This window comes from Centropristis striata, chromosome 17 (assembly GCF_030273125.1).
Source record: "Centropristis striata isolate RG_2023a ecotype Rhode Island chromosome 17, C.striata_1.0, whole genome shotgun sequence".
Classification (NCBI taxonomy): Eukaryota; Metazoa; Chordata; class Actinopteri; order Perciformes; family Serranidae; genus Centropristis; species Centropristis striata.
Genome location: NC_081533.1, coordinates 13683511 through 13708537, shown reverse-complemented (window position 1 = coordinate 13708537; position 25027 = coordinate 13683511). Strand labels below are relative to the sequence as shown.

Genomic DNA, 25027 nt, shown 5'->3' with positions numbered 1-25027 from the left:
AGCCTCATTGAGATTAAAAATATAATTTAGAAGAGACACCTGGCCAAGAAAGCAGCATAAAAAAAGAGACAAGTTACAACATTAAACACGATTATCAAAAATATTAAATATGAATACAGCCATCACACTGAGTGAGCATCAGTAGACGACTTATAAAGAACAGTCACACTGACCAGGGGAGGCGATTTCTTTGTCCTTTAAAATCGATTTGATTTCCCCGATTGTGATCAGCTTAATAATATAAAAAGCACTCTAAGAAATGATTCAAGGAGCCTGTAAATGTGACAGTAATATAAAGGTATGCATACTAAATAAAAATGCTAAATATCATCATGATGAGTATTTGAGTTGACTTCATCAAAATTCATTAGTAGAACTCCAACAGGAATCTTTGTGTAAAATATCCACACATAAATTAAGTTTACTTCTTCAAAATAAATTAATATTTGACTCACCGATTACATGTTTTAAATATGTGTATTAAGTGTACAATCAGTCAGTACAACACATATTTTTAAGTAAATCATAAGCAAATTTGCAGTTATATCCTACAAATGTTTCAAATATATTTACTCAGTTTGTTTAGTGATTTCTACTCAGTTTTCCGTATAATATGGTTAACATAATATTTCAGTTACATTTACTCAACTTATGTGGTAATTGAGGCAAGTCAATTCATTCAGACGTACTTCAAAATATTACTTAAATTTACTCATTACTCATGTTTTGTTGAACCGATTTGAGAGCTTTCAAATCAACTCAATATTTAAGTGTAAAAATGTTGCACTGATTGAATAAAGTAATATGCAGTGTTATTTTTTTTTTAGTGTAACTACCATCTACTGTAATATAAAATTCCCATCTGCCTCAGCTGTTCTTTGTGTTAATAATAGCAAATTTTAGCATGTCTATTCTGACTTCTCCTTTATTGTGTAGCATACGTTTAAACACACTGTTATTGAAAGTGCCTAAATGTAGCTTTCTAGATCTCCTACATAGTAGTTGGGCATAGTTCTGTACATTTAACATAATAACAATAATAACATCTTAACTTGTCCATTCATTTTCTATGCATTCACTTATCTGTTCACAACTAGCATCCATCACCAGTTGTTCGCTCTAAGGTGTGACTTAGCACTAGAAGTGAAGTGTGAGCACCGAGGTGTTGTTTTGTAAAGCCGCAGCAATGTCACACAAACAACTACCCTAAATGTTTATAGTGCTTAAAAAGGGAAGTGCATCAAACAGGGCAGTGTGTCCATGCAGCTTAGTGGCACATTAGAGGCCTGAAAAAGTAGCTTTATAACTGCAGTTATTGCTTTGCTGCACACACAAAGATCTTTTTCCAAAAACAACTTATCTCAAATACTTTTTGAATTTCATTTCTATCTGATACAGAGGCTGAAAAATCTTCTGTTGAATTTCCAGAAAAACTTCAGGTTTTAGGGGGTTCTTTCAAAATCGCCCAGAGGTTTTCCAGGCATGTTTTCCCAGGCGTTTTAGGCCTTAATGAGTTAAGAGAAACGTTGCAGATTTTCAATTGGCTTTTTGTCAGAAATGGATCATCATAAAGTCCTCTGACAGAAATCTGGGGGTCACATTCAACCTTACTTTTGACTCACGCATCAGAAAAGTTGTCCAGTCCTGTTTTTTCCATCTACGCTCCACCTCCAAAATCAAACCCATGTTGTTCCACTCTGACCTGGAAAAAGTCATTCATACTCTCATATTACCCTGTTTAGAATACTGTAACTCCCAGAAATCCCTTTCTCGCCTCCAACTGGTTCAGAACGCAGCAGCTCGGCTTCTTACTGGTTTTAACAGACGACATCACATCACCCCGATTTTAGCTACTTTGCACTGACTCCCTGTTCGTTTTAGGATTGATTTTAAGATTTTACTGATCACTAAAAGCTCTTTTAGGTCTGGCTCCTAGTTATTTAAAATAATTATTATCTTCATACGAGTCGATGTGCGTCCTTAGATCCTCGGGTGGCTCCTTCTGACCGCTCAAAAGTCTAAACTGAAAACCAAAGGTGAGCGGGCTTTCTCCACCAGAGCGCCCCGACTTTGGAACGAGCTGCCCGACGAGATAAGGCACGCAGAGTCAGGAACTTCTTTTAAATCACTACTAAAAACCCACTTTTATAGACTTGCTTTTATGTAATGCTTTCTATCTCACCACTACTTTTACTTCCTCACTTTTTACTTTTTTTTTTTACTCCCTTTACCTTTTATTTTCTGTGTCTCTTTATTATCTGTCTTGTGATTGTTCCTGCTTGGTCTCTTATTGTTTTTCTTTTTAATGTAAGAATTGTTTTTAGCCTTATGGCATCATTCTCCTTGTGATGCTCTCTGTCAAAGCACTTTGTAAACTGCTATTTTTAAAAGGTGCTATATAAATAAAGTTATTACAGGGTTCGTACACTTTAGCAGTGGTCAAATTCAAGCATTTTTCAAGAACTTTCAAGGTAAATTTTCAAGCTTTTCCAGTGTCTTACACCTGTTGTAAATTGCATGTTTTAGATGAGTACTTACATACTAAAAGGGGGAGATTTCACTTAACCATACCAACAGTGATGGTATTACACTTTTAGGAGGAACGCTCTTCATTTCAGATAGGCTACTCAATATTTTTTACATTGAACATGTGATGATCTATAGTCTATAGATGGATATAGTCAGACTGCAAGAGAAATACAGTAAGAATTTCAAGCATTTACAAGCACTTCATCCAAAATCCGAGAACTTTTTAAACATTTAAATTCGAGCCTTTTCAAGTATTTCAAGCACCCGTACAAACCCTGTTATAATTATTATTATTAGTATCATTATTACTATCATTGGAAACTTGTTCTGCGCCATCCATGAGATGGCAAAAGAGCAGGGAGCTCCAGACGCAGCCAACACAGAGGGAACCGTTCATCTGCGTATACTTCCCGCAGTGCAATGACACAAAGCCAGTTGATAATCGGATAAGTTTCCCTTTAAGAGGAGGTGTTGGGGTGTTAATTAATATTCTGTCAGCCTCCTACAGCAAGTTTTGATTGAATACTATGAGACTTCACTGCTCTTTTTTCTCCAAGTTCTGGATCTCATCTCTGAGTAAACTCTTTAAATATGCTTGGGTAAAATGATATGTGGAATCACGCCTTGCTAGGACTTGCTGTGAAGGGAGGTTTAGCTTGCTCGTCGAGCTCCCCGTTCCCCTGCTCTGGGACCGTCTTGGCTCCCTCTCTTCCTCCGTCTCTCAGCCTGTTTTGCATCCATCTCCTCTTCCTTCCTCCCAACCCACTTCACTGTCTTGCCGTTCTCTCAAGTCTCACTCCCTGTCTTGTTCCGTGCAGAGAAAGAGCTGGAAAAACAAGGCCTACCAAGAGACTGCTGCGGTAAAGGTACACGGAACAAGGAAGGAAGGGGGAAGCCAAAAAAAAATGATGATTGGAGATTAAGTGTAGAAAACGGACAGAAAACTGTTGATACGCCGCAGAGAAAATGTCACAACATGGTCAGGTACGGTCCCGAAACCACTGACATGTTTAACGCATCATCACGCGTCGTCATCCGGGCCTCTTGTCACAGCAAAGTGTTATATAATCCTGGGAGGAAACATCTAACTCAGCACGGGAAGCAGCTCACGTAGCATCTCGTCAGATGAGACATGAGGGTCGGCTAAGCCCAATAAATACAGCAGGGGAGCGGGAGAAACTCAGAACATATTTGTACTGGTTGTACTACAAGCCTGTGTGTTGTTAGCAAAGTTAAACAACTTCTAAAAAAACTTTGGCGAGATGGGCGACAGGAATACACACCGGGGTCTCGCTGAGGGACGAGATGTGAGCGAGCGTATTCCCTGTGAGATGAGCGCTTGAAACGAGGGCGACGCCGTTTCCCACGACAACAGCCGCCAAACACCCCCACCCCACCCACCCACACACACACACACACACACACACAGAGCATCCTCCACTCCCGTCTTTCATCCGGGCGAACAACAGCACCGGCTGACTCTACTGCCGAATGAAATATTCATGGCAGAGATGAAGCGGATGCAGCTGAAAGACGGTGTACCTTTCTGTATGCTGTTTGCACCGATGGGACCTTCGGAGCCGGCGAGGTGTTCGGGGTTGGTTGTTTGCGCTGGTGGTGCGCTCCTGAGGAGGAAGAGAAATCAGCGGATTAGAACCACCGATGTGTCACGTGGGAACAAAAGATAACACCACTTAAAGTAAAGACCCTCAAAACAGAGATGTGGAACTCTGAAAGTTAGTTTCGCTAGTTCAAAAGTTCAACAATGTATGGAACGAGGAGTATGTGGAATGCAGAATTGAATATGAAATTAAAGGCCTCGGGTTCTTCTCAATGCAAAGAGGGAAAGCCTTGTTTTCATATTCATTTATGGCATTGCTGCGTGCACATTTATTTCTCCAGGTGCTTTTCACTGTTCTCTTCTAACTTGTTTGATTAGTTCTCAAGTGCTCATAAACTTTCATCAAGTCAAACTTTTTTGCTCAAAGGAATAGAAAAATACACTTCTTTGCTTTCTCGCTGAGAGTTAAGTGAAACAGATTGATACCGCTCTAAATGTCTGCATTGTGAATGTGAAGCTACCGCCAGCAGCCGCTTAGCTTTGAGCATGGCATCCAAGGTTGCTGCTAGAATGGATGGTCTGGAGGGACGGAGGAGAAGAATAAGAGTTTCTGACAGCGATTTAAAGTTCCCAAAAGTTGGCCTTCAGGGCTTTAACAATCTGCCAGGAAGATTTAGTCAAAGCTGTTTAAGTAGTAATAGTAGTACTAGTAGTACAAAGAGCTACAAAGTACGTACAAGAAGGTTGTGGTGGATGAATGGGTCGACACAGAACTTTCACAATGTTATTTTTGGTTTTTAATTTTAGTTTTGTGAAGTTTAGGAGGAAAAAATTGGGCAAAAAAGTGACGAGGTTCATCACCATGTTAAACTAGAAGACTTGAGGAATCCGTTGGTCCCCCCCTCCCCCTCCACCATGTCATGATATATTTTGCTCCAAAGTTTGGCTAAATTTAAGCGAGGGAATAACTGACATGGCCATTTTCAAGGGGTCCCTTGACCTCTGACCTCAAGGCATCTGAATAAGAATGGGTACAGACCAAAAATGGCTACAAAAACTGGAGCCATATTTGAGAACGACCATCATATATTTTGATTATAATGTTCTGAACCATGGGTGTCAAACTCGCGGCCCGCGGGCCAATTGGGGCCCACATGACGACATCTTGTGGCCCTCAGCTTGATATGAAAGTTTAATGTGAGTTTTATATGAATGGCACTTTACCATTATTTGTGTGGAAGGTCCCTTTATTGCGCAAGCTGGAGCTTTGTTTCACTTGTTTCTATGACGACGTTAACAAAAAGAAAGGCAGCTGCTACCGGACCGTTTATTATCTTATCTAAGAGTTTATTATCTATGTTGTTGTTACCGGAAGAAGTGGAAATGTTATGTAATGTAATTTTGTGTCTCTTTTTGGTAATTTTGTGTCTTTTTTAAGTAATTCAGTGTTTTTCAGTTTTTAATTTAATTTGTCTTATTTTCTGTCATTTTGTGTCTTTTTTTAGTCATTTTGATACTGCCTCCAGCAGCCCCCATGTGATTTGAGCTTGAGACCCCTGTTCTAAACCCTTGTAAAATTTTACTATTTTTGATATAATGATATTTTATAAATGGTGTACACCATTTCTATGTGGCATCTATTGCTGAAGGGTGGAATGTTGTTGTTGTTGTAAGACTAAATTTATCACTAAAACCAATAACCAAAATCATTAAAGAAAACTATGGAAAATGTCTAGATATCAGCTCTTAAATTAAACTCTTATGAGCTATTGTTGTTGTTATCATTATATTTGTCCAAACAAATGTACCTTTAGTTGTACCAGGCATTAAAATGAACAAGAAATTTAATAAAACAATGGTCTAATATTTTTTTCCATGACTGTCATATCACCAAACCACTACTTTTACTGCAAAACTTTATCTGCAGCAAGCTGATACTTTGTTTTTTGGTGGATTGTCAGAAACAGCAGAGGACCCTCCCACATCCCTGCAGACCATCAGTTCTAGCTTCGATCCTCATCCAACTTTCTACTACAGAGTGAATAACCACGTCTCCCAAAATGTTCAACAACTCCTTTAAGCTCAACAGTTACCTCTCCTGAAGTGGCAGCACGATCTGATTTGGGATTTCAGGGACGGGCCGGTGCCTCAGCCGGTAGGAGCGAGTGAGCCGTGGAGCTCCAGGTGTCCTAAACGGCTGTGTCTCATAGATGGAGTTTTCCACCATTTCACCTTGAAAACCCGGACCGTCTTCGGTGAGTGTTGGGTGGGGGGCTTCTGCCGGACAGGGGAAGGAGTCGGTGCTGGACAGCGAGGGATCCTCTGATGAAATCTCCCAGTCTGAGGGGATTTCAGATATGGAGAGGGACTCACTGCTGCTGCTGCTGCTGCTGCTGCTGGAGGACACGGAGGCTTGGACAGAGGGAAGTTCAGACAGGGATGTTTGGATGTTCTGGGGGTTGCGCGGAGTCGGAAGAGGCGGGCGAACGTATCTCCTGTCAGGGACATCATCAGTTTCCGCTCCCAGTCCGGCTCCTGGAGGCAAAGTATGACTCCCCTCCGACTCATTCTGCCTCCTCTCCTTTGGCTGATGGTGCTGACAGGAAGTCCCCCTCTTTTTACCCTTCAGGAAGATGTGTCTCGGGTGCGGCACGGGCCTCCTTCTGCGCGTCCCGTTCTCTACCCCTCCCTCTTCCTCATCCTCTTCATCTTCCTCCTCGCCGCTCGGCTGCCTCACCCCGAGTGCTTCCAGACTCCGGAGGATGCGCCTTCGATGGCCTGTTGGAAGCACATTTAGCTCCAGCAGGCACTCGTCTGTGAGGTCCCTGCAGTCTTCCAGAGCTCCATAGCCTCCTTGCAGGAAATACGAGGTGTACTGGGACAGGCGGAGGGTGGACAGCCACTCCACAATCTCCTGGCGAGGCTCTGGAGGATCCAACATGATGCGCTTGTTTCACCTCTGCAACATCAGGAAGACCATCAGAGGATGTAGTAGTCCGGCTTTAAACTCTAGAGTCACAAAAAACATAAGAATTAGTGACGGGTGAAGGAAAATACTGTAATTTACAGTCTTGGAAAAAATTATTAGACCACATTTATTTTCTTCAATTTCTTGTACATTTTAATGCCTGGTACAACTAAATGTATATTCCATGGTTTTCTTGATGATGATTTTGGTAATGATTAGGGATGCACAATGTTGGATTTTTTTGCCGATATGCCGATTTTTTTACAACTCATTTAGCTGATTACCGATACCAATATTTTTTTCCCGCACAACTAATACCCACAATCAGGGCAAATTTGGCCAATTTCCCAATTGACATAATAAGTAAACATAACCTGTGTTCACTGAGAACATGTGAAAAGTGCAACTGTACAGCAATTAAACCCAAATTGAATAAATCTACATGTACCTTACAGACTGCTGCTTAAATTCAAATTTACTTAAAACAGGAGCCCAATATGTGACGACTCAATCTGCACTGTGAAAACAAAATCACAAAAAGTACAAAAAATATAAGCAGCTTCAGTCCCTAATCAGAACATAAATAAATAGGTGGGCTCAGACTACACTGCACAATTCTATGAGCTACAAACAAGGTGCAACAATCAATATTATATTGGCGGATATCGGCGTGTTGGCCGACGTTAATTCATTTTCAAGCCAAGATCGGCCAATACCGATAACGTGCCAATAATATGCATCCCTAGTTATGATCAAGAAAACCATGGAAAATGTCTAGATATCAGCTCTTAAATTAAACTCTTATGAGCTATTTTTGTTGCTATAATTATATTTGTCCAAAATAAATGTACCTTTAGTTGTTCCAGGCATTAAAATGAACAAAAAATTTAATAAAACAATGGTCTAATATTTTTTTCCATGACTGTATACAACTCTCATGTCTGTATGGTGAACATGAAACCAAAGCCTGGAGACTGTTAGTCTGTCTTAGCATAAAGCAGGAGGTGAAGCAGCTAGTTTGGCTCTGTGATGGGTTATATGAAACCAAAAGTGGAAATATAGATTGTGGGTTCAGGTTCCAGGAAGTCACCACATCAGGCAAAGAAATTGTTTGCTACTCAACCCCCTTTAAAACCACAAATGTGTCACTTCATATTTTGGATATGTACAAAATAAACAAACGAAAACACACCATTTTAACTGCTCAGATATTAACTGCCGAGATTTAAAAGTGCTCGGCTGCAGGTTTTTCTTTTTCTTTTCCCCCTGCTTTGAGCTTTTATGCTGAGCAAAGCTAACTGTCTCCTTGCTGTAGCTTCTTATTTACCTTGCAGACATGAGATGATCTTGTATTCTCAGCAATATAACAAACAACCCAAAATGCCTGTTCCTTTAAGCTCACCCTGAAAAGATCAAGATGCATTTGCTGTCCATTCAGCAACCGCTGAGCAAACATGCCAGCCAACAGAACTAAATTTAAATGTGTTAACACTCAGGAAACAAACAGAGGAAATAACATGCTGCCATTATAGTGGTGATGCATGGTCAGGTTTTGGAAAGAAACTTGCCTTATGATCTGATATTTGGACACAGAAACTGGATTTCTGCAGAAAGGCCAACTGGCACCTTTGTCCCTTTTTTTCCAGCAACAGCATTTAATAATAACCCTTGAAATGGTGAGCTTTTGTTAAATGTGTGTTCCCACATGCTTTTACACATCCCTGCGAAGTGAAGAACTGATGAATTGTGCAGCAGAACTGCTCTCTATCTCTGACACAAACACACAAACACACACACAGGAAGATACATCAACATCTTGCCTCGTCTACTTCTCTATTGGGCTGTAAACCTCCAGTACACATGAAGTGTTACTTCTGCTTTCAAGTTAATACACTCATATGCATGTATATACATTTGAGTGTTCGACTGTGCAAATAGTTTGCAGAATCTCTGAATAGAAACTGACATTTAGATGTTAAATAACATAAATCTGATTGAAAAATAGCACCTCTTGCCCTTTTCATATATTGCGATCTGATATTATAGCTGTGGAAAAACTAAAGTATGCACGCACGGAGGCAAATCATTTCTATCAAAATGTTAGGCTGACATCAGTTGTGTTCTTGCATGCTCAGAAGCAGACATTTTTCATCCTGCGAGCACACAAATCACACCTAAGCTGCTACATTGCTTTGCATTTTTAGCACTAAGCACACAGTCCCAGCTCCACGCGACTGAATTAGGTCCTCAATCTGGGCCTAAACAGTCTATCAGACCTGCCCAGCTGTGTATTGCAGTGTTAACATGCAGGGACCTGTATTGGCTACCAGCCAGCGCAGGCACACGCCAAAGCTTGCTAGCACATTTGACCTGGCCTGCTCCTCATCTCTGCCTTTTAGCGCTTCTCATACACCCACTCACACAGCTGAACACACACACACACACACACAGAACCCACCATAGAGCACACACATTCAGCAAACATTATTAAGGGCTGGATATAGGAGTTTTGATCCACAGCTACTGCCCGGTGTCGACGTCCTCGGAGTGTTTAGATCAATAGCAAAGAGCAAAAAGAGAACTTCATAAGATAAACTCTGAGGTGGTGTGTGTGTGTGTGTGTGTGTGTGTGTGTGTGTGTGTGTGTGTGTGTGTGTATAGACTGCAGGCAAGACACAGAAACACATATGTACGCTACAAACAGGACAGGAATTTAAAAGATATTGTTTTTCCTCTACAAAACTGAAAGTTTGAATGCCAGCACAGGAGAGGCGTGTGCACGTGTTACACCCACTAGGAACACCACAGGTATGGTTAGAGAGTACAAGGGGTGAGTCATAGCATGCACGCCCATGCACGTACACATACACTGCAAAAAAAAAAAAAAGGTGTCTAAAAACAAGATAAAAACAGTAAATCTGAGGGAAATTATCTTGCTGCATAGACAGATTATTTCACTTGACAAGATTTCTTAAATTAAGATTATTAAATCTAGACATAAGCATGTTGTACGCTTAAAATAAGAAATTAACTCTTAAAACAGATAAATTATCTGACATTCTAAATCTAAAGTTTTTTTTATCTTGGTAAGAAACAAATAATTTGCAGTACACTCTGCTTGGGCCAGTTCATCACTGCTTGTAGCTTTAATCTATCTCGTTTTAAGAGTTAATTTCTTGTTTTAAGTGTACAACATGCTTATTTCTAGATTAATAATCTTAATTTAAAACAAGATCAATTAAAACTTCAAGCAGCAATGAACTGGCCCGAGCAGTGTTCGCTGCAAATTATTTATCTTGTTTTAAGAGTTAATTTCTTATTTTAAGCATACAACATGGTTATTTCTTGATTTAATAATCTTAATTTAAAACAAGATAAATTAAAAGCTTCAAGCAGCAATGAACTGGCCCGAGCAGAGTGCACTGCAAATTTTTTGTTTCTTACCAAGATAAAAAAAAAACCTTTAGATTTAGAAATGTTAGAAAATGTATTTTGTTTTAAGAGTTATTTCTTATTTTAAGTGTTCAACATGCTGATTTCTAGATTTAACAATATTAATTTAAGAAATATTGTCAAGTGAAATTATCTGTCCATGCAGCAAGATAATTTCCCTCAGATTTAGTGTTTTTATCTTGTTTTTAGACACACCTTTTTGCAGTGTACATACACACACACACACACACACGCCACCTTCATGCTTCTGCACATCACTCATCTTAGAACAAAGTCCAAGTTGTGTCCACTTCCTGGTTTGACAGAAATACCTGTACATGTATTGCGGTGTGTGTGCCCAGTTGACATGTTATCTACTTTGTTTTGACGCACACTTGTTAAAGAATGTCGTTTGAAACTGTCGTAAAAACACTGTTGTCAAGCTGGCATTCCACAAGTTCACCGGGTTTGTTTTCATTGAAGGATAACCGCAGTGATGTTCGCACGTGTGTGTTCATTTGTGTTTACACTTACAGGAAAAAGGTATTTCACCAGAGCTTAAGGCAATACACAGAATAAATGAAGCCTTTTTACTTCTCATTATTCTCGTTTTAGTTGTTTTTCACGCGCCTAAAGTGCCGGTAAGAAAAATGCGTCAAACACTTGCGCCACAATGACGCATTAAATATAAGTCATTTCACTTTAAGGTAGTTCATATCAGCCTCGTTTCCACTTTAGTCGACTTTTAATACATTAACACAACACTTGAAGTCAGCGTGTTTACGTAACGCGTCGTCGTAAGTACGTTGGTTAAAAAAATAAACTTACCTGCAGGTTAAACGGAGTAGTTACGCATCATCCGCACACCTTTGCGGACCCGCTGTGTCCAGTTTCTGTCATTATAAACCGCGCGGATTATCTGTTGACTGTCGCGAGCCCTCACAGCGTGCTTTGGTTTCCGTTCCCTGAGTGTGTGTGTGTGTGTGTGTGTGTTCGGTAACTCCACGCCCATTTCAGTGCCAACTGTGGTGTGAGTTGCAGAAGTTACCTTAACTTCATTTCTGCTCCTAAAAACTCTATCTAAACTGCGTCAGACAAAAAGCAATGTGACAAAGTCGATTATAAGCATCCAACTCATCAATTATTTATTAATTTAAATGACCTCAAATTCAAAGAATTGGTGGATTTCAACAACATGCCTGACTGTATTCAGAAAATGTTCAATGTTCAAAGACAGGGGTCTCAAATTTAAATTACCTGGGGGCCGCTGGAGACACTAGATTACTTTAAAAAAGACACAAAATGACCAAAAAAGACACAAAATTACAAAAAAAAACACTAAATTACTTTAAAAAGACACAAAATGACCCAAAAAGACACAAAATGACCAAAAAAGACATAAAATGACCAAAAATATACACAAAATTACTAAAAAAAGACACAAAATTATTTTAAAAAATACACAAAATGTCCAAAAAAGACACACAATTTAAAAAAATACACTAAATTACTTAAAAAAGACCCAAATGACCAAAAAGAGACACAAAATGACCCAAAAAATACACAAAACTACCTAAAAAAAGGAACAGAATTACCAAAAAAGATACAAAATTAATATTTTTTTAAAAGGCACAAAATTACCAAAAGAGACGCAAAATTACATTACACATTCTGAGGATCTAGTTATTACAAATGGTTTATTTTTTGGAGGCATTTTAAATGAGACATGTAGAATAAAGTGATTTTGACAGAATTATCACGATTTTAAGCTTTGTATACAATGTCAGTATTTCAATTCAAAAAGTGGAAATAACACATTATATAGATCCTTTACACAGAATAAAACATTGCATGTCTTCATTTATTTAATTTCGTATCATTATAATGATTATGGCTTACATTTAATGAAGACCTACAATTCAGTGTCTCAAAAAATGTTAATATTGCAAAAGACCAATTTTAAAAAGTATGTTTAATATTTTAAATGTTGGCCTCTGAAAAGTATGTCCATCTATATGACTCAATACTTGGTTGGGGCTATTTGACTTGAACTACTGGAAACTGACTTTTCTATAATATTCTAATGTATTGAGATGCACCTGTACTTCTATTCCTCTACATCTCAAGAGAGATATTGTACTTTTTACTCCACTACATTTATCTGAAAGCTTTAGGGTAGTTAACACATTTTCAAAGCTTTCCTGTCCAGTCTTTTTATTTTTATTTTTCATGGTAAACTAAATGATGAAGCATTCCTTTTTATGTCGAGAAAGTCCTCCTGCACCTTAAGCTATTTTTTAAGCTGAAAAATGCATCTTCACAAGGTTGAAGAAAGGAGCTGTTGTTTTGTTTTTTGAGCTTCTGCAAAAATTACTTTTTAGAGATATGTATGGGTGGATTGTGAGACAATGGACCCCTGGACACAGATATTATGCATCTTTTTGTGGTTTTATGTTTTTTTGTTAATTTTGTGTCTCTAAGAGGTCATGTTGTGTTTCTTGGGGGCCCATTTTGTATCTTTTTTTCGTTGTGTGTATTTTTGTAGTTGTTTTGTGCGTCTTTGAGGTCACTTTGGGTCACTTTGTGCCTTTTTTGGCAGTGTTGTGTCCTTTGGTCATTTTGTGTCTGTTTGAGGTCATTTTGTGTCCTCAACAGACAACTTTTATGTCTGTTTTGCTGTTTTATGTGTCTTTGTAGTTATTTTGTGTCTCTTTGTGGTTGTTTTGTGTCATTTTGAAGTTCCTTTGTATCGCTTTTGTCGTCATTATCCATCATTTTGTGGTGTTGTGTTTCTATTTGATTATCTTGTGGGTCTTTGGTGATTTTGTGTTTCTTTGGGGACATTTTTTGTTTTTTCTGCTGGTTTTGTTTCTTTTTAGTCATCTTGTGTCTCCATGTGGTTATTTTGTGTCTCTTTGTGATTGTTTTGTCCCTTTGTATAGTTATTTTGTGTCCCTTTGCATGTCTTTTTCGGTCTGTATCTCTTTGTGGTCAGTGTCCATCCGTGATAAACTAATCAATGAAGCATTCCTTTTTATGTCGAGAAAGTCCTCCTGCACCTTAAGCTATTTTTTTAAGCTGAAAAATGCATCTTCACAAGGCTGAAAAAAGGAGCTGTTGTTTTGTTTTTTGAGCTTCTGAAAATTGACTTTTTAGAGATATGTATGGGCGGATTGTGAGACAATGGACCCCTGGACACAGATATTATGCAAAAGTCTCCACCACCTCCATACCAGCAAGACAAACAGCCTTTGTGGGGGTTTAGCCTCCTTTGTTGCTGTTGTTGTTTTCATCTCTTTGTGGTCATTATGCATCTTTTTGTTGTTTTATGTTTCCTTATGGTTGTTATGTGGGGTTTTTTTGGTAATGTTGTGTCTCTATGAGGTCCTGTTGTGTTTCTATGGGGTCATTTTGTGTCTTTTTTGGTTGTTGTTGAAATTTTTGTAGTAATTTTCTTGCTTTATGTGGTCATTTTGTGCTTTTTTGGCAGGTTTGTTTTTCTGTAGTCATTTTGTGTCCATTTGAAGTCATTTTGTGTCTTTTTTGGCAGTTTTGTGCATCTTTGCAGTTGTTTTGTGTCTGTTTGAGGTCCTTTTGGGGTCATTTTGTGCCTTACTTGACAGTGTTGTTTCCTTTTGTCATTTCATGTCTGTTTGCAGTCACTTTGTGTCCTCAACAAACAAAATGAACGTTATTTTTGTTGTTTTGTGTATATTTGTAGTCATTTTGTGCCCTTTGTGGTTGTTTTGCCCCTTTATGTAGGTATTTTTTTGTCACTTTGAAGTTCCTTTATATCGCTTTTGTCATCATTATCCATCTTGTTGTGGTGTTGTGTTTCTACTTGGTTATCTTGTGGGTTTTTTGTTGTTTCTGGGGTATTTTTTTTTCTGCTCATTTTGTTTCATTATAGTAATTGTGTGCCTTGTTGAGATCACTTTATGTCTCCATGTGGTCATTTTGTCTCTCTTTGTGATTGTTTAGTTCCTTTGAAATTCTTTTGTATCGCCTCGTCGTTATTATCCACCTAGTTTGTGGTGTTGTGTTTCCTTTTGGTTATCTTGTGGGGTTTTGGGGGTAAATTTTGTGTATCTTTGAGAGGTTATTTGGGGTTCTTTGGGTTTATTTTGTGCCCTTTTTAAGGTCTTGTGTATGTTTGTGTATCTTTGAGTTCATTTTATGTCTCTTTGTGGTTATTCTGTGGCTCTTTGTGTTTGTTTTTGCCCTTTGAAGTTCATTTGCATATCAGTCTGTGTCTCTTTGTGGTCAGATTGAGTGTCTTCCTGGTTGTGGCTCTCACAGAACAGTGACACTATTATACACACCACATGATGATCTTATAGAATATGATGCATGCTGTAGATTAAACTACCAAACAGTATATAAACGTGTTAAAATGAGCACAATCTTAAATATCCACAGCAGTAAAATACAACACACAACGGAACATTTTACTTTTCATATTTACCTACTTTATCTTGTTAATGATACTTCCTTGAACATACTTTTACAAGGAAGGAGGATATAAAAAAGGATTGAATAATATTTCCACCACTGGTTAACCCTCTGGAGTCTCCAGAAGTCAAAACATTCAGACTTCTTCATCACATCCAGACTAGAAAACAAAGCAGCGTGGAGCCCTACTGTCAATTTACCTCTAAAGTTCTGGCTGTAAACTCCATGAGGCCAGTTTCAGTTTGATGATGATATACCAAGTAAAACTGGAGACAAGCTAAAATATATTTAGTATAAAATGATAGAACTGGATGTAACCCTCTTATATGTTATATTTGCAACCTTTGTTCACATTTGCAACATTTTTTTTTATTATTGAATTATAGTGTTTTGAAAGTAAAGAAAAAAAGATTCAAAATCACATTTATGTTGGACTAAAGGACTAAAAAAGACACAAAATGACAAAAAAATAGACACAAAATGACCAAAAAAGACACAAAAAGACACAAAATGACTAAAAAAAGACAAAATGACCAAAAAAGACACAAAATGATAAGACCAAAAAAACACAGAAGACACAAAATGACAGAAAAAGACACAAAATAACTAAGAAAGACACAACAACTGACACAAATTGACACAACCTTTGTTCACATTTGTAACATATAATTTTTTTTATTGAGCATAAAAGACTAAAAAAGACACAAAAAGACCACAAAAGACACAGAAAAAGACACAAATGACCAAAAAAGACACAAAATGACTTACAAAGACACAAAAAGACATGAAAAGGATTAAAAAATGGACAAATAGCCAAAGACTCCATATAGTTAAAGTTGTGGTGGACTCTGTTGTCAGTCTCTTTGCCGAGATTGTTCTAAGAGAGCCTGTTTCTACAACAAAAAAGTGTGCTTGCATGTGATAAGCACCATAGAATAGCAAAGTGGAGGCACTTGTGATGTTTTGCTGGGAACACTTGCATGTCCCAGCTTGATCTGAAGGCCCCAGGCTACGCATTCAACACAGACAGGAATGCAGCAGGATGCCTGGCACACTTAATGAAGCGAGTCCTGAGGAAGAAGAGAACACATTTTAGTTTCATTATTTTCATCCATCATTATTTATTACATGCTATTATTTTTGATGGGGTGGTAGAATGCAGCATTGCACTGATTGTATGATGAATATGACATTAATGCATAACAGGGATTTGTATTTCAGGCTTTTAGATTGTGTGAAACAGGAATGTCATGCATTAATAGTTTATATATTATATTATTTTATATTATATTATATTATATTACATTATATTGGATTATATTATATTATATTATATTAAACTATTTAATATTATAATAAATAAAATTAAATCATATTAAATTTAATTTAATTTAATAAAATAAAATAAAATAAAATAAAATAAAAAAAATTAAAATAAAATAAAATAAAATAAAATAAAATAAAAATAATATCCAGTGGTGGAATGTAACTAAGTACATTACTCAAGTATTGTACTCAAGTACAATTTTGAGGTATGTTTACTTTACTTGAGTATTTCCATTTTATGTGACTTTGTACTTCTACTTCACTACATTTTGAGGCAAATATTGTACTTTTTACTTCACTACATTTAGCCCACAGCTTTAGTGCATCAACAATAATAATCTAATAATATATTTGAAATATATTTGACAACCTGAGTGTGGCTGTGCTGCATAACAAGTACTTGCTGATGCTGATACTTTTGTACTTTTACTTTAGTACATTTTGAATGCAGGACTTTTACTTGTAGTGGAGTAATTTTATAATACAGTGTGATGGCCCTTGGGCTGCTGCTGTTGCTTGCCCTGCCTGTGTTTATCTCTTGCAGATGCTGCTGGCCAGCTCCTCCCACCTCGTTGGGGGGATTTACTTCACCTGCTGCTCACCTACATAGGCTTGGTGAATCCAAGATGGCGGCCTCTTTCTCCCTCTGGGATGGCTGGTGCTCCCAGGGGTGGCTTTGTTTGGTTATATTTGCTTGGTTCTTTTGGTTCCTTTAGGTTTTTCATCACTGTTGTACACTTAAAAGTTGGTTGTTTTTCCTTAAATAAATGTGTGAATTACTTTACCTGGCAGCTGTGTGGTCCTCCCTTTTGTTTGGTTGTGCTGGTAGTTTTTCTGGTTTTGATGTTGCTGGTAATTTGCGTCTGTTGCCCAAATTCAATGAAAGGGACCCGGACACGTTCTTTTCTTTGTTTGAGAGTGTGGCTGATGTCAGGGGGTGGCCTGACATTGATAGAACTTTGATGCTGCAGTGTGTGTTCACGGGTAAGGCTCAGGAAGCATATTCTGCCCTTAGTCCTGTGGATGGCAAAAATTACTCAAAAGTGAAGGCTGCGGTGCTGAAGGCTTATGAACTGGTCCCGGAGGCTTATAGGCAGAGATTTCGGGGCTGGAAGAGGGGTGAAAGACAAACTCATGTTGAGTTTGTTCGTGACATTTCGGGCCATTTTGCACGTTGGTGTTCAGCCTCTGATGTGGATAGTTCTGATGGTCTTTGTGATCTCATAGTGTTAGAACAATTGAAAAACTCTGTTCCTCATCACATTGCCGTGTACACTAATGAGTGCAGGGTTAAGTCAGCTTCGGAAGCTGCCGTTTTGGCAGATGACTATGTGCTGATTCATGTTGGTAGCTCAGAGTGGCGTAGGTTTGGGGCTAATGGCGTGCAGGAAGAAAGTGGGAGGTCGGGTCCGGGCAAGTTTGTGGGGACTCAGCAGGTCTCTCAGGCCAGTGTCAGAAGTGTCCCTGGCACAGATGGGAAATTTGATCCTAATAAGATCTGTCATTTGTGCAGGAACAAGGGTCACTGGAAGGGAGAGTGTCCACTGTCCAAGCCAGAACAAAGGTCAAATGGGTCTGTTGATTCTGTGTATGCGAAATCTGTTTGTTTTGTTGCCTCAGTGTTGTCATTTGGGGACCAAAGGTGGCCCTGCAGACAGGCTATGGGGGGGCCCCAGGAAGTTGATGAGTCTTATGCTCCTTTTATGAGGGATGGGTTTGTGTCTATGGGTAATGCTGGGCTTACACCAAACGATTTTCCCAGTCCCAGACTAAAAACTGAAAGTCTTTAGTAAATCTAGGAGTTTTACTGGAGTCACAGCGCTCCCGTCATCCCGATCGTTAAGTGTAAGGTAGTAATCTGCGCTGTTTCATATCAGTCTTTTCCTAGTCTTTGGTTTGCGATCATATCAAACGTGTTTGATATTTTCGCAAGTCGCAGTGACGGAACATAATCAACAACCAATAGATGAGGAGACCGGCCAGTAAAACCACTTCGACAGGAAAAAGTTACATCACAATAATGTTAGTAAGCTCAAGCCTAAATACAAATATAGAGATGTAATATATTTACGGCCACAAGCGGGATTTTGGGGGCGCTGTTTCATAGTAAAGAGAATAGTAAACATACCCAGTTAAAATGTATAAATAAATGTATACATAAATAAGAAATAAATAATTGATGATTAATGTGTGATCAACTAAATGAAAGTTGATAGAGCTGATAAGTATAATTCTTATTAAACAAATAAATTAAATATAATTAAATACGACATAAATGTACATCATGAATTATTTTCTAAATTTTCCTTTCCTTTATTCTTCCTTATCTATTCTTCTTGTCTATTTTTACTGTAAAATAGTCAACTTTTCATGTCAGAAAAACAGAAACCCTTTTTCAGCTTTGTGAGGGGCATTTTGTGGCGTCTTTTCTTTTTCTTTTTCCAACACAAACCACTGCACACACAAATATTGCATGGTAGGTAAAAAAAATGCTAAAGAAAATCTAGTTGTAGTCTTGTAAATAGTGACCCTGCAAGATTCACAGTCTTTGTAGAATCTCAGTCTGAGACTAGGCTGGGACTAAAAACTCTCAACACTTGTCTTCAGATGTGAGCAGGTGTGAGCTGATAGTCTTGCAGGAGTCTTTCCAAATCTTTTCAAAGTCTTCTGGTGTATAGGTAGCATAAGGGGGAGAAGAAACCAGTTAGGATTTTGCGAGACACAGGAGTGAGCCAGATCTTTGTCCTGGAGGGGGTGTTGCCTTTTGCCATCCAGGTAGATGCCAGCGGTGTGGGTGCTGGAGCAGTCCTGTTGCAGGAAGGGGAGGGAGGTATTGACCACCCAATATGCTTCTTCTCACGTAAGTTTAAGCGTCAACAACTACTTTCTGTCCACTATGCAAAATTGTAATCAGAGGCTGATGCGTTGGTTGCTGTTTTTGCAACCCTTCAATTTGCATATTTGTCATATTAAAGGCCGGGACAACATAATGGCCGATGCACTGTCCCGAGCTTTTGTATAACTGATTACGTAGACCCTAGTGGGTCTCCGTTTTTTAATGGGGGTGATGGCCCTTGGGCTGCTGCTGCTGTTGCTTGCCCTGCCTGTGTTTATCTCTTGCAGATGCTGCTGGCCAGCTCCTCCCACCTCGTTTGGGGGATTTACTTCACCTGCTGCTCACCTACACTGTGTTCCAAATTATTATGCAATTGAGTTTTTTCTCCGGTTTTCCTAAATAGTCGATGCAAATGACAGTCAGCATAATTTAAGTCATCAACCGTTAGTTTAATGAATTGTAATGTGATTGGACAAACCTCCCAATGATAACAGTATTTTTTTTTAAATAAAAAACTTAAAATGCACTGTTCCACATTATTACGCACGACAGAGTTTTATAACATTTTATAGGTTTTTATGAACTGAAAATGCTCATTTTTGGTTTTTCCAGCATTCTGAGGTCATATTTACTGAAATCAAAAGCTATTTCAATCAAAATCATCTTAACAGGTCAAGTTACATTTTAACATAGGACCCCTTATTTGATAGCAGCTTCACAATTCTTGCATCCATTGACCTTGTGAGTGTTTGGAGAGTTTCTGCTTGAATTTCTTTGCAGGATGTCAGAATAGCCTCCCAGAGCTGCTGTTAGGATGTGAACTGCCTCCCACCCTCATAGATCTTCTGCTTGAGGATGCTCCAAAGGTTCTCAATAGGGTTGAGATCAGGGGAGGATGGGGGCCACACCATGAGTTTCTCTCCTTTTATGCCCATAGCAGCCAATGATGCAGAGGTATTCCTTGCAGCATGAGATGGTGCATTGTCATGCATGAAGATGATTTTGTTACTGAAAGCACGGTTCTTCTTTTTGTACCATGGGAGAAAGTGGTCAGTCAGAAACTCCACATTCTTTACAGAGGTCATTTTCACACCTTCAGGGACCCTAAAGGGGCCGACCAGTTCTGTTCCCATGATTCGGCCCAAAACATGCCTCGCCACCTCCTTGCTGACGTCGCAGCCTTGCTGGGACATGGTGGCCGCCCACCAACCATCCACCACTCCATCCATCTGGACCATCCAGGGTTGCACGGCACTCATCAGTGAACAAGACTGTTTGACAATTAGTCTTCATGTATTTCTGGGCCCACTGCAGCCGTTTCTGCTTGTGAGCATTGGTTAGGGGGGGCCGAATAGAATAACTGATAGAATAACGCATAACTGCAAGCCTCTGGAGGACCCTACACCTTGATGTTCGTGGGACTCCAGTGGCACCAGCAGCTTCAAATATCTGTTTGCTACTTTGTAATGGCATTTTAACAGCTGTTCTCTTAATCCGATGTTTCTGTCTGGCAGAAATCTTCCTCATTGTGCCTTTATCTGCACGAACCCGTGTGTGCTCTGAATCAGCCACAAATCTCTTAACAGTACGATGATCACGATCACGTTTTCGTGAAATATCTAAAGTTTTCATACCTTGTCCAAGGCATTGAACTATTTCATGCTTTTCGGCAGCAGAGAGATCCTTTTTCTTTCCCATATTGCTTGGAAATGGTCATCTGCTTAATAATGTGGAACGCCCTTCTTAAGTAGTTTTTCCTTAATTGGGCTCACCTCGCAAACTATATATCACAGGTGTCTGAGATTGATGTCAGTGATCCAAAGAGCCCGGAGACACAATACCATCCATGAGTTTAATTGAAAAACAAAAAATGTAATCTTTATGACACTTAAATACAATTTGCGTAATAATTTGGAACGCGGTGTATATAGGCTTGGTGAATCCAAGATGGCGGCCTCTTTCTCCCTCTGGGATGGCTGGTGCTCCCAGGGGTGGCTTTGTTTGGTTTTGGTTATATTTGCTTGGTTCTTTTGGTTCCTTTAGGTTTTGCATCACTGTTGTACACTTAAAAGTTGGTTGTTTTTCCTTAAATAAATGTGTGAATTACTTTACCTGGCAGCTGCGTGGTCCTCCCTTTTGTTTGGTTGTGCCCTCTAATGTGCTGGGCATAACAACAGTATTAGTCCTTTTACTTAAGTTAGGGATCCACCACTGATTATATCCCCTTAACATGCTGCTCCATTTTGTAGAGAATTGGGGGCGGGGACAGGGGATATTAAGGGGGGGATAGTAGGTCAACGGTATCATCACCATCTGAAGATTGGGTGATTCAGTTGCAGCTCTGCACTGTGTTTCAACTGGTTCTACTCATAAATCTGTTTTATAAAATGAAGAAGTAATAAATATTATTATAGCTCTATTATGATATGAGTATATGGAGGACATTTCCATGCCGTATTATGAATTATAAATTGTTGCAGCAAATAAATATGACTATTTTTGACTGGTGGTTAAAAAAAAATCCTACAAAAATATCACACCAAGATCATCAGGAACACCACAGAAAAATGGATTCCATGATTTGGTGTAAAAACTTCAGACTATTTTGGAGATTTTTGCAAGAAGTGCATTTTTAAGTTATTGCACAGCCAGTACTTCTCTTATTGTCAATATACATATGCAAAGCCATGCATCTACGGAAAGTCGTATTTCTCTAGTTTGGGGTTTCATAAGGCTGAAAAATATCCTACAGGTCATTTTATACAGGGAGGCCAAGTTTGAAAAAATGGTCCCGCTCCAATAAAGTGTTACTATGGGCACTAAAATCATTACACATGAATAAAATTTGGCTCATTAAATCTTCAATGTCACTCTCAGCCTTCTCGTGATACCCAATTTATGTAAATCCAAGACCCCAGTATGCAGAAATATTCAACAATACAATGTAATACAACAAAACAGACAAGGCTTTCTGACTTTAATCATGCTGTTTCACCTTGTAACTTCTTGTCATTTTATTTGTTCCATTTTATTTTAGTTTTACTTCTTCTTTTATCTGTACACACGTGTGTCTTTGTGCTGCTGCAAAACCTGAATTTCCTCTCTAGGGGTCAATAAAGGGCATATCTTAAATAGTGCTACCTATACATAGATATAGACATAGATATACTACTACTACTACTACTACTACTAATTTAATTGCATGACAATAAACTCAAGTTTATTTGTCATTCCTACAATCAAAAATAAAGAAAAAAATAAATGATTTTGTAAGTGTCAAGATAAACAGCAGGTGCCTTTAACAGTTCGTCCCCACTATTATAAGTATAACACTCTCATTTTATGGATGGACACTATAACTGCAACTAATATAATCAGAGGTGATAAAATAACAGGGTACAGTAAGCAGCATCGGCCACATGATGGTGACAGAGTGCTGCAGCACTGTAGGGGACTTTGACATGAATGTCAGAGCCAAATAGGCTTTTCTCACTAAAGACATTTTGACAGGAAAAGCCCAGGAGTAAAAAAAAATAAAAATAAAAACAATGATAGATGTATTCCATATAGCTGCTTCAGTTTCAAGGTCCTCGTATTGTGCATGCCGCCTCACTGTGTCACTGGCACAGGACGCCTGAATAAAACAAAGCTATCGTTCTAGAGTTGTACACGGCAGTTTAACACATTTTTCTTGAAATAAATAAAGATATTTTACATTTTACATTGTGTTATTTATGAACTATGTCATTCTCTAACATTATTTTTATCTGTTGTTTCATGTCTGTTTTTAACTTGTCTTTGTAAAGCACTTTGTAGCATATGTTTTGAAAAGTGCTCTATAAATAAAATGTATTATTATTACTATGATTATTATTATTTGCCTGCTGGAATAATCCAGATTCAACTATGGTAGTAAAATTTTTAAAGATGCCATATTATGCTGAATTTTAGTTCCATACTTGTATTTTGGGCTTCTACTAGAACATGTTTAACATGATTTAATGTGCAAAAAACACACACTTTTTGTCATTCTGCCTGTCTAAAAATACCTGTATTCACCGTCTGTTTATAACGCTCCGTTGTAGGGCCTGTCTCTTTAAGAACCCAATTCTGAAAAAGCGCAATCCGCTCTTATTGTTCAGTGTTTTCAGGTCTTCATATTCTCAGTGTCTCTGCACCGTCATTGCAGCCAGGGAATGACTGTCAGGGCTTCGATATATATATTATACTTGTGACATCACAACTTTACAGGAGTCCTGACAGCTTGTTTAAACACATGTTTTTCTGAAATCAGGCTGTGTGCATTTCTCTGTGGATTTAGCATTTTGATACTTTCACATTATTGATATAGCACCAAGCAAAACATTTGGAAACGGTAACCAACATAATAAAATGTTAAGTTCAGAAGAATTACTTTCTTATTCTGCTCAATTTTTTTCAATTAGTACTCTGAAATTAATGTTTTACATAATAAGTTTGCTTACTTATGATATTAAGTACACTTTGTTGATAATACAGTACTTTTCTACATTTATTGATTTATTATGACAAGTTTTCTTTTACATTGTGTCTTTTTTTACCTAAAATTACTAATAAATTCACACACTGTGAAACTACTCGACTACAAGTTATAGTACAAAAGTATCAGCATCAAAATGTCAAAGTATCAAAAGTAAAAGTTCTCATTTTGCAGAATGGACCCACTCAGACTTCATATTCTAAATATATTATTAGATTATTCATGTATTGATGCATTTAAGTAAGCAGTGTTTTAATTTTGTAAATATAGGGCTCATTTCAACTTCCTATTATGAGGTTTAATAAAAAAATGTAAAAAGTCCAATCACTTTAAATTGATCGTGTTTATTTATGTAAAATCTCAACCTGAAAAGTAACTAAAGCTGGCAGCTAAATGTAGTGGAGTAAAAAATACAAAATCCCTTAAAATGTATTGGAGTAGAAGTATAAAGTTACATAAAATTAAAATACTCAAGTTAACCATTTGGAGTCTCCAAAAGCTCCAAATCATAACTTCTTCATCACATCCAGACTAGAAACCAAAGCAGCGTGGAGCCCTACTGTAAATTTACCTCTAAAGTTCTGGCTGTAAACTCCATGAGGCCAGTTTCAGTTTGATGATGGTATACCAAGTAAAACTGGAGACAAGCTCAAATATATTTAGTATAAAATTATACAAGTGGATGTAACCATCTTATATGTTATATTTGCAACTTTTGTTTACATGTGCAACATTTAACATTTTTTATTGAGCATGACAGTGTTTTGAAAGTAAAAAAAAGATTCAAAATCACATTTTATGTTGGACTAAAGGACTAAAAAAGACACAAAATGACTAAAAAAGACACAAAATGAGAAGACAGAATGGCCAAACCCAAAACACACAAAAAACACACAAAAAGACTAATAAAAGACACATAATGACCAAAAAAGACATAAAAATGAGAAGACAGAATGATCAAAAAAACACAGAAGACACAAAATGACAAAAAAGACACAAAAAAGACATGAAAAGGATTAAAAAAAGGACAAAAAAGCCCAAGACTCCAGAGTTAAATACATGTATCTCAAAATTGTACTCAAGCACAGCACTTGAGTAAATGTACTTAGTTACATTCCACAACTGGGCTTAAGGAAAGGACCTGAATACTTCTCCCACTGAAGATTGTAAAACCAGAAATTCCGCAGGAAAACCACAAAATGACACAGTGTTTGTGTTGATGTTAGCTTTGTGTGTCAGAAAAATGCTCTAGAGCCACAATATAAGTCTATACCTCAACATAAAACAAGTGAAATTCCTGCTATTTATAATTAAAATATGATGCTAAATTCCTGACAGAGTAACTGCTTTGAATGATTCAGGAGTGGATGATTTAACGAGCTGACGTGTTTTTACTGTCTGGAC

At 38.0% G+C, this 25027-nt stretch overlaps 1 protein-coding gene across 1 annotated transcript in view; it reads right to left on the bottom strand.

The window, feature by feature from the left end:
• arap2 (ArfGAP with RhoGAP domain, ankyrin repeat and PH domain 2) overlaps window positions 1-11443 on the bottom strand; it is a 176115-nt gene extending 164672 nt beyond the window's left edge. Inside the window, exons 1-3 of the mRNA XM_059354942.1 lie at window positions 11319-11443; window positions 6184-7097; window positions 4072-4154 (exon numbers count right to left, since the gene is read on the bottom strand). Coding sequence (XP_059210925.1) covers window positions 4072-4154; window positions 6184-7031 — 931 coding nt within the window. The 5' untranslated portion in view covers window positions 7032-7097; window positions 11319-11443. The remainder of the gene's footprint in view (window positions 1-4071; window positions 4155-6183; window positions 7098-11318) is intronic.
• Window positions 11444-25027: the final 13584 nt, after the last annotated feature.